Raw genomic sequence first — 13597 nt, forward strand, 5'->3', positions numbered from 1 at the left:
GGTATTTGTTGGGAATTATGTTCAACTGCTTAATGTCACCAATATTCCATTCACGTTATCAGATTGCTCTTCACTAATACCCGATTTTACTGAAGAACTACGAGCAAAGAAACAAAATCTTCAGTCAACCAGTACAAGTCAGACAGAAAGCATCCCGTCCGTTAAATCAATCATGTATATACTCCATACCAGGACGTATTTTAACAGTTTTCAAATCTATTTTAAAGATAAATGTCAGATATACATATTGGGCTGTGTCACAACTAGCCTTTTCTCATATTATTCTCTAATGCTCTCATGAAGTAGCAAAAGCAATTCCAAAATGACTGCTTATTTGTTTTTCTCCTCTCCTTCCCTGACATCATAGATTGAGTGAACCAAACATGGCCTATGTCAGTGGACAGTTAGAGGAACTTTACATGACGCACAGCAGGAAAGACATGAATGAAACACTGACTGACATTCTCTTGGATGCCTGTGTTACTTCTGCCACGATGCCCGACAGGCTGATGATGGAACACGTCCTGCTGATCAGTATTCTGCATCATACAGTTGGGATTGAGGTAATGTGTTCCCAGATGAAGTACAATTCTGACCCTCGATTATAAACAGAAGTAGGTAAAAGGTAATAATAGTAATATACTTTTCGATTATGTCATCCTTACCTTTAAAGTGCCAGTTACAGATTGGCTGAATATTCCATCGACACCCTGTCTGTTTTAATGATTGACAATCGTATAATTATATTTAGCATGAATGATGTGGGTGCACAAAAATACCATCAGCAGGACATGCATGGTTGAATTCGGTCACAGAAGCCGTTTTTTGTTCTATTTACACCTGTGGATGAAATATATTTCCAATGCAAATCTATAGATACAACTTATTAATTCAATACTATGCTTAGAGCAGGAACATGGGTGTTGCCAGGGGATGGGAAACGGTGTTCACTGGAAAGGTAGAGAACATTTATTCCCATAATCTTAACTTTCTGAGTTTTCATAAACCTTCCCATTAGTTTTGTGCACCCAGTTTGTGTCCATTCACTTATTGCCAGAACAGTGCTAGAGCAAGCTGAGCATGAACCCCTCTGCCTTAAGCGCCTCCATCTTTCTTGGAGGTGTAGAGGAAGAAGAAAATGTGGAGATGCGAATGCATATTTTTGCAGACTCACTCCTGCAATTCGTCCTCCTAACAATACAATCTGCAGATGTATATGTAGAAGAGGAAGGCAGGACATCAAAATGATCAATTGTGTAGAGTTCTTTACATAACCCTGGCCGCGATCATGAATTCTGTGAAAGTCCGAAACCTTTGCAAAACATAGTAATAAACCAGACTTTCCTTTAAAAAATTTTAAAAAACGAACGTGAACTACCTCCTTTATGTACCAAGCAATTGGTGAAGAAATATATAAGCATTTAGAACAATAATCTCAGTTAACCTGTTGCGTGCTTCTGTCGGCCAACGGCCGTCGCGTGCACTACCTTTCGTAGTGCTGCGTACACCCATTGGCCCACTCATTTAACCCGCTGCACCGCGGCGGAATTGCCGCTGCGGTAAACGTGTTGAAGCCAGTGTGGTCAAAGGCAGCAGATACCGGGGTGTAACACAGCCACAAGCAGCCCCTGCACTGCTGGGGAGTGCCGCACCCCTCGGGAAAACACCAATTCAGCCAAAGGCCAACAGATATCTGGTGGAGATGGGAGTGTAAAGGGGCCCCTCACCACATTCTACAGGGATTACATCATTTTGCGTTACAACACTGAGCAGATGATTTGCTAAAGAGTGCCTGGTGCTAGGAAAATGAATGGCAGAGCATATACTTGGAGGCGAAGACTACTAAATTAAGAATGTGAAACACACAATGTATGGAAAGAGTATTGAGCTCTAACCCAGGAGGTACGTTAAAGAGACGGAGGTGACATGGAGGCTTCGGTTCTTGGGCAAGAGACACAGCAAAAAAGAGAGAGGACAGAAAAAGAGGTAAGTTATGATAGATAAAGATTGAAAAGAGTTGAACCAGCTTGACGACCGTAAAAAACTTCCTTTTCTGCTCTGCCTATGCTCCATTGTAACATTTTCTGGCTTATTTCTCAATTTCAGTAATTTCCTTCTGAAGGAGCCACCTTGTCAAGTGTGTGTACATTCAGAGATGTCTTGTGAGAATCCCCCCCCACCTGATCTATAAAGCCTGCCAAATTCCCACTGGCTTGTGTTACTGGACCTCGTGGCTTTGAGGGCCAGATATTGGCCCGGATGTGGGGGCGCCGTCTTATCATTTGGTGGTGGAGGGGCCTAGATAGACTTTGTCACCTTTTGTATATCTTGCCTGCCTGGGTTCAGGTAAGTTTATCCGTGTGGCATCTAGGCGGTTTGTGCAGGCTCAGTCCTGTTGCCTTGAGTGTAACGTCAGGTGTGGGATGGAGCAGGTAGGGCATCTGTGAGATGTTGCGGGTGTCCCCAGTGGTCAATATTTCCACTTGGTGTAGCCAAGGGACTTGCAATACCCTGTGTGCCAGTATTTATATGTTCGAGGCATGTGGGCTGCTGAATTCATATCTTTGCATAGATGGCCGCCTAGTGTTGGGTCCGGATGATTGCACTTTGTTGTCTTGGAAGAGTCTTCGAAGTATCACGAGATAGGTGACTCCTCCCCTGGACTACAGTGCGCATGGGCATCTTCTCCATCCTCAGATTGTTTTTATCCGCCATTGGGTTCGGATGCTAACTCCTATACTCCAACTTCGGAATCGAAAACAAAACTTTTCTAAAGGCCTTCGACTTCGACGGTATTGTTCTCGTTCGGTACCTCTCTACTCGATCCAGCTTTCCATCTCGAATCGGTCATCGACGCGGGCCGTTGGGCCTTTTCGACACCACGTGAGCCGACCGTCGATGGAAAGAAGCCCGTTTAAAAAGTGCCAACAATGTCACTCCAAGTTCCCACATTCTGACAAACACTCAGTATGCAACAAGTGCCTTTCCCCAGACCATAGGGAAGAAATCTGCCCAGCCTGCGCCCAGTTTCGATCGAAAAAGAGCGTCGAGCCAAAGACTGTTGACCCCAAAAAGGCCGCTCAGCCAAAAACTGTTGACCCCAAAAGGTAGTCGAACCGAACAAAGGCACGCAGCCGAAGGGCGCAGAACCAAAGAAGGTCGCTGACCCGAACAAGCCTGCTGTTCCGAAATCCGTCGACCCGGCAAAGGGTGCCGTACCGAAGCCCGTAGCAAGGCCGGAAAAACCTGTCGACCCAAAGATAACTGCTCCAAAGACACCAGTCGATCCAAAAAAGAACATCGACTCGGAAAAGGACACTCGTCCAAAAAAGCCTACAGAGCACAAAAATCGTGTCGAACCGAAAGTTCCGGGCGACCCAAAAACACTTGTCGACCCGAAAAAAGAGCCTGAGCCGAAGAAAAACAATAAAACACCATAAGTCGTTGAAAAAACAGGTTTTACCGACACAAAGAAGTCTAACACTCAACCCAGGACTGTAGAGGAAGAACTCTTCCACCCAGATCCATTAGACGACCAGTGAAATATATATATTTATCCAGAGACTGGTAAAGTTACCATCCTTCACAGAAAAAAGAGGCCTTTGGACTTTGGCTCTCATTCCCCTATTCCATTAAAGAAAAAAAGACTTTGGGACTTCTCCCTCTTGACCCTTCATCCCTTTTCAGCCTATCACGCCTACTACACCTTTGCTCCCTACTCTCCTTATTCTCCTTCTCACCACGGGGACAATGAGGGTAACATGGGGGATGAGCCACAGCCTAAATATGATTTCCCACAAGATCTTCAACCAGAGGAACCATGGGAGGAGCCAACAGACCCTTAGAACACCATCCCATCTCTGATGTACCCTCTTATCCTACTAAGCCGTCACCTACTGATGACACCATAGTCTTCAATCAATTTATAGATAGGGCAGCACAATTTCACAATGTAGACATGCATAATGACCCTGTTGAGGAAGACTTCTTATTTGACACCTTCCCTACTTCAGAAAAAAGTGTCAGAACACTTCCCATGTTAAAGGGAGTTCTAAAACATGCACGTGACATATTTAAGGATACAGCCAGGGCACGGGTAATCAATCCCAGAATAGAAAAGAAGTATAGGGCAGCTCCTACAGACCCTACTTACATCAAAGGGCAGTTACCACTAGACTCACTGGTAGTGGCTAATGCACGTAAAAGGGCCAACTCCCAAACAGGCGAAGCACCTCCCCCCGATAAAGAGTCAAAAGTACTGGAGGCATCAGGCAAAAGGGTAGCAGCACAAGCCTCCAACTCATGGAGAATTGCTAATACACAAACCCTACTGGCTCGTTACGACAGAGCGCACTATGATCAGCTCGAAAGCCTAATGCAACACCTACCTGAGCCTTTTAAAGCATAAACTGATGACCTCATACAGGAGGGAAAATTCATAACAAACGCCTCCATCAAATGTGCACTTCACGCAGCAGACACCGCAGCTAGGTCAATTAACACTAGCGTCTTACTACGCAGACATGCATGGCTGCGTATTTCTGGTTTTAAGAATGAGGTGCAGTCCACCATTCTTAACCAACCTGTCAATCAGGATTTTCTATTTGGCCCTGCTGTAAACATCATTTTGGATAAAATGAAAAAAGACACAGAAACCGCAAAATCAATGGGGGCATTGCAATTTCAGCAACATAGACTCCTTTCAACGCTCCTCATACAGAGCAACTACATGAGGAAATACCTCGCAAACATCTACCTCATACAAAAGTAACACACAAGGTTCCTTCAACAAAAACACAAACAGAGGAGGTTATAGGGGCAACAATAATAAGGGAAGAGGACGTGGAGGCAATAACACCAGAGCCTCCACTGCCACAAAACAGTGACTTCATTACGCTACCTCCAGAGGATGTATGACGTTACAACGCATGCATTTACATCGCATGCCTTTACAAAGCAATTATTACAACGCAGTCCATTACAACGCATAGTGCTTTGGGGCGCTGGATAGTGAATAGTTTAATTTACTATTCCAACTCCAGTGCCCGTGGACACTAGGGAAGGTTATTGGATAGTAAATTAACCTATACCCTATCCTAGAGCGCCACCCAGAGCAATGCGTTGTAATAGTTTGCGTTGTAATGGTTGCGTTGTAAAGGCTCTGCGATGTAAAAGTTGCGTTGTAAGTGTTGTTCACCCCTCCAGACCACCTAACACCGGTCGGAGGCAGACTCCAACAGTTCCTACCTGTCTGGAACGCAATTACTACGGACAGGTGGGTGAGAGAAATTATCCAGTTTGGTTATTGCCTAGAACTGACTTGTACACCACCAAACATACCACCCAGACATCGTCCTATGTCCACGGAACACATCACTCTGCTACAACAAGAGGTGAAATGCATGCTGGAAAAGGGGGCCATAGAGCAAGTCCCTTTCCACCAGCAAGGGACAAGAGTATACTCCCTATACTACCTTATTCCCAAGAAGGACGGTTCCCTCAGACCAATATTGGACCTCAGACCCCTAAATCAATATATGCTATCGAAGCACTTCCATATGATCACACTAAAACAAGTGCTTCTGTTGCTACAACAAGGAGATTTCCTTGCAACACTGGACCTCAAAGATGCGTATTTTCATATACCCATCCATCCAGCCCACAGAAAATACCTCAGGTTCACAATAGAAGGTCAACACTAACAATTCAAGGTTTTGCCCTTCGGGGTTACCACGGCTCCAAGAGTGTTTACAAAATGCTTAGCGACAGTGGCAGCACATCTCAGAAGGCAACACATCCATTTGTACCCTTATCTGGACGATTGGCTAATACAAGCAAAATCGTACCAACAGTGTGCAGCACACACGTCTCAAACACTTCAGTTGCTACACAGACTAGGCTTTTCAATCAACTGCACAAAATCGCATCTGCAACCATCCCACGTACAGCAATACCTGGGAGCCACTATAAACACCTCAGTGGCAAAGGCATATCCAAACTCAGCAAGGTTAGCCAGCATGCAGATACTCATTCGCAAATTCCTGCCACAACACTCTCTGCCAGCTCGAGTCGTAATGCAGCTCATAGGCATGATGACCTCCTGCATATTCATTGTCTCCCATGCCAGACTTCAAATGTGCCCATTACAGGAATGCCTAGCACGGCAATGGAACCAGGCTCAAGGACAACTAAAAGACCTAGTGTTGGTAGACGTCTAGCGCTCACAACTCTCTGCAGTGGTGGAACCCACAAAACCTTTCCAAGGGGCGACTGTTCCAAGAGCCGGTTCCACAACTAGTACTAACAGCGGACGCATCACTGACAGGCTGGGGAGCCCATCTCTTTTAATACACAGTACAAGGGCTCTGGACAACCAAACAGAAAAAGCTGCATATCAACCAACTAGAATTGCTAGCAAAATTCCTAGCCCTGAAAGCATTTCAGAAATACTTGTACAGCAAGACGGCGTTGATCCAGACAGACAACATGTCCGCTATGTATTATATCCAGAAACCGGGAGGAACACACTCTCCACAGCTGTCCCATCTGGCACAAAGCATATGGAAGTGGGCGATCCCAAAAACATTTTTCTCCTAGCAGAACACCTTCCAGGGAAGGACAATCAGATTGCCGACCTGCTCAGCAGGCACAGCCAACAACTACACGAATGGGAGATTCACCCCTAAGTTCTCCAGCCATTCTTCAAAGAGTGGATAGACCTGTTAAAAGAAAACTCCAAATGCGAGTACTTTTCCGCCAGATTCCCACATCCGTTGTCACAGGGCATTGCGATATGGATGAACTGGTCAGGCAGATTTGTGTACGCTTTTTCCCCAGCACCGCTGATCCCGCTGGTGGCACGCACACTGCGGCAACATTCACTCACGCTAATCCTAGTTGCTCCCACATGGGCGAAACAAACGTGGTACACAACGTTCCTGGAACTTTCAGTACTTCCTCATAAAAGACTGTGCCTTGCACCCCATCTTCTAACTCCGAACCATGGAGAAATCAGACACCCAGATCCCAATCAGATGAACCTAGCGATCTGGCTCTTGAGGTCTTAGAGATGGGATACCTTAACTTGCCCCCAGATTGCATGAACATCATTAGGGAGGCAAGACGACCAACCACACGAGCGTGCTATGCAGCTAAATGGAAGAGATTTGTTATTTACTGCAACAATAATCAAATCAACCCATTAGATGCTTCCATACAAAACATTATATGTTACCTGCTGCATCTACAAAGATGTAACTTAGCATACTCTTCTATACGACTACACCTCGCTGCTATAGCAGCATACCCTCAAAACAGGCAATACCTTTCACTGTTTAGAGTACCAGCAATCAAAGCCTTCATGGAGGGTTTAAAAAGGGTGATCCCTTCAGGGCACCCCCCTTCCCCAGTATGGAATCTAAATATAGTACTTACCAAACTTATGGGCCCTCCTTTCGAACCTCTACACTCATGCAAACTACAATTCCTAACGTGAAAGGTTGCATTCTTGGTTGCCATTACCTCACTCAGAAGAGTGAGCGAATTACAAGCACTAACAATTCAAGAACCTTTCATTCAGGTGCATGCCAACAGGGTGGTTCTTAGAACCAACCCTAAGTTCATGCCTAAGGTTGTATCCAATTTCCATATCAATCAATCAATAGAACTGCCAGTTTTCTTTCAAAATCCACAGTCAGCAGCTGAGAGAGCCCTACACACATTATATGTAAAAAGAGCTCTACTTTATTATGTGGACAGAACTAAATCATTTAGAAAAACAAAACAACTATTTGTTGCTTTTGCACCACAACACAAAGGAAATCCTATTTCAAAGTAAGGAATAGCCAGATGGATAGTTAAATGCATTCAAATATGTTATCAAAAGGCAAAACACACTTTAACTGTCCCCCCAAGAGCACACTCTACAAGGAAAATGGGGGCATCCATGGCTTTCCTAGGAAATAGTCCTCTTGAAGACATCTGTAAGGCAGCCACATGGACCACCATACACACTTTCACAAAACACTACTGTGTAGACGTGCAAGCAAAACAGCAAGCTGCTGTAGGCCAGGCTGTCTTCAAAACTCTTTTTCAAACTGCTGCAGCTGGCACAGGTAGCCACCGCTAGAGGAGATACTGCTATACAGTCTATGCACAGATATAAATTCAGCAGCCCACATGCCTCGAACGGAATATGCTACTTACCAGTATGCATCTGTTCTTGGCATGTAGGGCTGCTGACATTAATATCGCCCGCCCTCCTCCCCGGTGCCTGTCGCAGCTGCAGCATTATCTCTGGCATGGCCATCTCTTACTTTACTATCTCCATCTCTGCCACAATGGCGAAAAACAATCTGAGGATGGAGAAGATACCCATGTGCACTGTAGTCCAGGGGAGGAGTCACCTATCTCGTGATACTTCGAAGACTCTTCCAAGACAACAAAGTGCAATCATCCGGATCAAACACTAGGCGGCGATCTATGCACAGATATGAATGTCAGCAGCCCTACATGCCAAGAACAGATGCATACTGGTAAGTAGCATATTCCTTTCTGACTCGATAGTCCGTTTCCAGTAACAGGATCAGTGCATGGTTTGTTGGGCCCTCCTTTGTAGGGTGGGTGCAAATTAATTCAAGTCTCCACAGTGGTGGAGATGATGTTCCAATAATTTGGAGTCAGGGCATGAAGCCATTTTGGATTGAGATGTGGCATGAGTGATTTCCGATGGCTAAGATTAATTCAAGCATTCCATCCACCACCTTGTTTTTGATGCCCTAAGTGTGGCAGGTAATCCCAGACATGGGTCCTGTGCTCACTGTAACTGGAACCTAGCTATGCCTGAATGATGAGCCTTATAGAGGGTGAAACCGGTCCTGAGTTACTTGTGTTATATTTCAGGGAGGTCCTGACCTGGTTGTTCAGGCTGGACTGTTTCCATTAGAGTAGAGTCAAGCTTGATTCTTATGGATTGGGATGCGTTTCTGAGCAAGTACCAGTGGCTGAGATTAATTCATGCATTCCATCCATCACTTTGGTTTGGACACCAGTTTCTGAAACATAAATGTTGCCCGGCTGCCGCTTTTATTGATATGGAAGCTGTAAACATACTCCTTTGGTGTAAGACGGTTGCCATACAGTATGTGTTTTTGTTAATTGCCATTTGTGGCTGTGTTAAATTTACTTATTTGTTGGTTACCTCTTTTATAATTTAGAGCATGTTTTATTTATCATCAAATACCTGGTGATTTCAAAGGGTTTATGTTTGACCTTTACCTCTACCCATCCCATACATATCCCTGAAGCCTAATTCATCTCTTAACTCCCTTTACTCTACCATCCTTGAACCCTAAATTCACTTTTACCTCCCTTTACCTCTACCCACCACTGGACCCTAAAATTACCCGTATCTACCTGAACCCTTAAATAAACCTCACCTCCCTTTACCACCCCTGAACTCTCAAGTCTGCATCACCCGTCACCTTTAGGTGGGTGTGACTTGAGGACTCAGGGGAGCGTGTTAAAGGCAGGTGAGGTGGCTGGGGAGGGTTTAGGAATGGGCAGTGGTAAAGGAAGGTACAGGTGTCTTGAGGGTTCAGGTGTGGCAGTGGTAAAGGGAGGTGAAGATGACAGAAAAAAAAGCCACAACTCATCCCAATGGGTTTCAAGATGCTTCAAAGATGCATATGGTGCTGCGCTCCTTCCTTTGCTTGGCCTATCTTCATGCGCTGGGATGCTTCCGAGTAGCCATGCGCTCAACAAATGCCCTTCCATTCCATTCCATGTGAGGCCAACACTGCAAAATGCAGCTCGGAAGTAAGATAATTAAACATTTTCTTTTGGTGAAGGCAGAGAATAAACCCAAACTAAGAAAATGGATTACTACACTTTGAGGTCAGCGTTGTCCGCGACATAGCACTTCTTTTCCCGAACTTTAAGCCAGGGCAGTCGTGCTCCTGTACACAATGGGTGAAGGAAATTGACTAAGCAAATAGCGATCCCATAAGTGAGATCTAGTGGCTTTACCAATGTTTGTTGTAAGTGGCGAGTGCCTGCATGCCCAGTGAATCATGCGGCTGCTAGGGCTCTTGTATTAATCAAGCAGTGGGGGCATCATCTTACCTTTTACAGTTGTGGTGATAAAAAACATTTGTCAATTGTACGGTACGTCCCATTTGTATTTCAGCCTGCTCATCTTAGTTCGTTTTCATGGCTAAGGGAGGGATTCACTGAGAGGTGGCCTTTGAAACGGGCATTGGGTTTTGAGTTGTGCCCTGTGGCGAGGATGAGGTCTTGACCCTCCAGCCTCTTAACTAGTTACTGCTACTGCTAGAAGTGTGGCTCACCGGTTAGTGGAGGCATTCCCTGATGCAGAGGTCAGACCCGGGACCAGGGTTCAATCCCCGACGCGGCAGGGCCTTGAGCTCAAAATGTCCACGGACTCAATAATTCTCGCCTCGGTGCCTACTCGACTCATGGGTTCACACTCTGCAACTCTGGGCAATAGCTTGCTTAATCTCCACTACGGCCCCACCGCAATGGGATGCCTGGTCTTCACCTTGGGGATGCCCAGTAGGGGTAATCTCGCAGGGAAAGACCAGGACGGGTTCCCAAAGCAAGCGCCTTGAGACCTTACGGTGAAAGGCGCTATATAAGAACGTATGATTTACGATTTATTTTTATTTATTTATCCCACCCGTCTGGTCCCTTGTTCATATTACTGGTTTTACATGGTATTGGGAGGTGTGGAAAAGACGTGACAACAAGATCCCTTTGATATACTGCGCCGGGACACTTCCGTTGGAGGTAGCTGTGCGCTATATAAGTGTTTAATAATATACTTTATGGCTCCTTTATTGAACTGTTATGGTTTTACGGCATCCGTCGTGTGGACCTGAGGATGGTTTGAAGAGGAAAGTTGCCCCTCATGCCTTGTTCCTGATTGCTCTACTGCACGGTTCCTCCCCACTGGAGATACTTTTGCTGTGTGTTTATTGTAATATGTCACAATTTAAAATGGCTACTGCCTGGGGTTGCCATCAGGTGATAGCTGCTGTGTTTTTGCACATAGCAAGCAGACTATTCTCTAGAGCGGAGCGGTGTGCCTGCACAGGGTTTATGTTGAGATCTGCTATTGGGCAGCAGCGGATGAGTAGTCTTACTACATGTGGGGGAGGCAATGTTGAGTTTCACAGTGAACCTCAACATCAAGTCGAGTTTGTGCCCTCGTGTGTGTTCTGCCTTTCATTACTTGACACCATCGTATTCATGATTTCAAATACCTCAGGCTGTTTTTCGACCAGTCTTTTGCCCATTGGTGACGTCTAACAACACCAACTAGAATAAACCCTAATGCATGTCTATTCATTTCATTGGTAGTAAAAAAGAATAATCCAATTAGTGGAAAATGCATAGTGAATGTTGGCGGCACAGTGACAATTGCAGTATATACAATTATTGTATTATGATATATTATGAGTTCATCTGTGATTAACACATTGTAATATTTTTCTCATAGGTTGGAGCACACACTTTGGAAGCCTGTGTGAAGAAGTTTGATGAGCTGTACAAAGCTGGTGGCGATGGAAAAGAGTGCGATAACTTGCTTGTCTTGGTGGCTCATCTCTATAATTTCCACGTGGTGGAATCTTTGCTTATCTTTGACATTCTGAAAAAGCTAATTGGCGCCTTCACTGAAAGGGACATTGAGCTGGCCCTGCTGCTGCTGAAGAATGTGGGATTTTCCCTACGGAAAGACGACGCCTTAGCTCTGAAGGAACTGATTGGTGAGGCCCAGAATAAAGCCAACAATGTCGGGAAGATGTTTCTTGATCAGTCAAGGGTATGTGGAAGGCTTATTATATACTCGTCGCTCTTACTTTTTCATCTTCGTTCCAGGGCTTAGAATGTCAAGTATTACATTTTTAATAAAAAAGATGGTCTTTGATTTTTTTTTCAGTGAATGTTAATAACATAGAGTATTTGGTATACACGTGTTAACAGGGGTTGATAATCAATGAAACAAGCATTTCCAGTGCAGTAGGTCTCGCATTTGCGAGAGTTTAAGCTATTGGCATTGTAAATGACAATGCCTTTTATTTATCTGTTTTGATAATTAACACATAAATAATGCCAATAGCTCAGACTCGTTAAATTGCAAGACCTATTTCATTTCAAAGAAGCGGCTGCCATTGTCCCCGGCTGCTTGGAAAGTAAAGGCACACCTGGCATGCTAAATGTTGCAGTAGGAGAAACTCATTACAGAAAATAGTGCTTTCAGACTAAATAAAACATGCTGTTTAACAACAGAAATAAAAGGGAGAGGTTACAAATGAAGATAAGGTGGTACTACGGAGGGACTAACAAGCCGATTAATGAATCAGAAGCCGGCATTTACAAAGGACAATGAAAAATATGGGCAGGAGTGGGCGGAGCTTCAAGTCCATACTCTATTACAGCATGCCTTCAGAGCAGCGCTTGCGCTGCCCAGGGTTGACCTAAAAAAAGACTTTGTTCGGTTCAGACCAGGGCTTTAAGTGGACCGTGTCCTTCCGGGTCTCAGGCCCGTTTATAATTAAAAACAGACACTGAATTGGGTCCCCTTGGGGCCCTATATGCATGATCGATTATGAACAATGAATGTAAACATTTTAAAGTATTCCCTGTCAATTGACTTTGTTCCTGTTAATATGTCATGTTTCACTTAATCTTGCATCACAACACGGATAAGTGGCACCCTAAAGGGATCCCAAATATGTTGTTTACATGTTTAAGCCATGCCCTTTATTATATGTGTCACGCCCCTTTAAATACCCCACACTTTTTGTTTTCTACTTAAAGACCTGGTTAAGACATATTAACCAAAAAAGTACCAAATATTAAAATAAAACCATTAAGCAAAACAAATTCCCTTTTGTGCTCTAACATTTAAATGTCTAATGGTCATCCAATAAGTATGCACTGAATCTTACGCTACAATAGTCAATATTACCAGTGAACACCTGTCTCCTGTTCTTATTCAAAATTATTTATTCATATGAATATCATTTAAAATTTCTTACACAATATAAATATATAAACATACAATTGGACTTTCATTAAAAAAAAATACATAATCAGACAGCATATGCCTGGACTCGCAGTGTAGATGGGCATTGCATCCAATTTGCAGAGACATATTGACGTAAATAATTAATTTACTATCTTAATTTCTATGCAGGTAAGTACTTAATCAATAATAACTCAGATCGGAAGAAAAAAGACAGAGTCCGTGGTGTTAGAGTTCTTAGGGGTTTTATTCCTTAAAAAGGAATGGTCAAGACCAGGATATCATGTTCTGACCACCACAGGGGTGTCAGAAGGGATAGAGCAACATTTTATTGACAATACATAGCTTATATACTTAATTTACACCATAAGAAGTAATGTAGTAGGCGTAACAGCTGAGAGAAGACAAGATAACAGTATCCACGTGTTACTAGTACGTAATCAAGAGGCGTGGACTAGGCGTGAACTAGAGGTGTGTGCTAGAAACGTCACAGTTAGGTGTCACAGGTGGGTGGCACTAAGCAGAAATGTGGCAATGTCAGCAGAAATT

At 44.2% G+C, this 13597-nt stretch overlaps 1 protein-coding gene across 1 annotated transcript in view; it reads left to right on the forward strand.

Moving 5' to 3' along the window:
* Positions 1–13597, forward strand: part of NOM1 (nucleolar protein with MIF4G domain 1) — a 285471-nt gene that overhangs the window by 126842 nt on the left and 145032 nt on the right. Inside the window, exons 3-4 of the mRNA XM_086941491.1 lie at positions 368–563; positions 11519–11842. Of these exons, the coding sequence (XP_086797617.1) occupies positions 368–563; positions 11519–11842 (520 nt within the window). The remainder of the gene's footprint in view (positions 1–367; positions 564–11518; positions 11843–13597) is intronic.

The sequence above is a fragment of the Lissotriton vulgaris genome, chromosome 10, assembly GCF_964263255.1.
Source record: "Lissotriton vulgaris chromosome 10, aLisVul1.2, whole genome shotgun sequence".
In the NCBI taxonomy this organism is placed as follows: Eukaryota; Metazoa; Chordata; class Amphibia; order Caudata; family Salamandridae; genus Lissotriton; species Lissotriton vulgaris.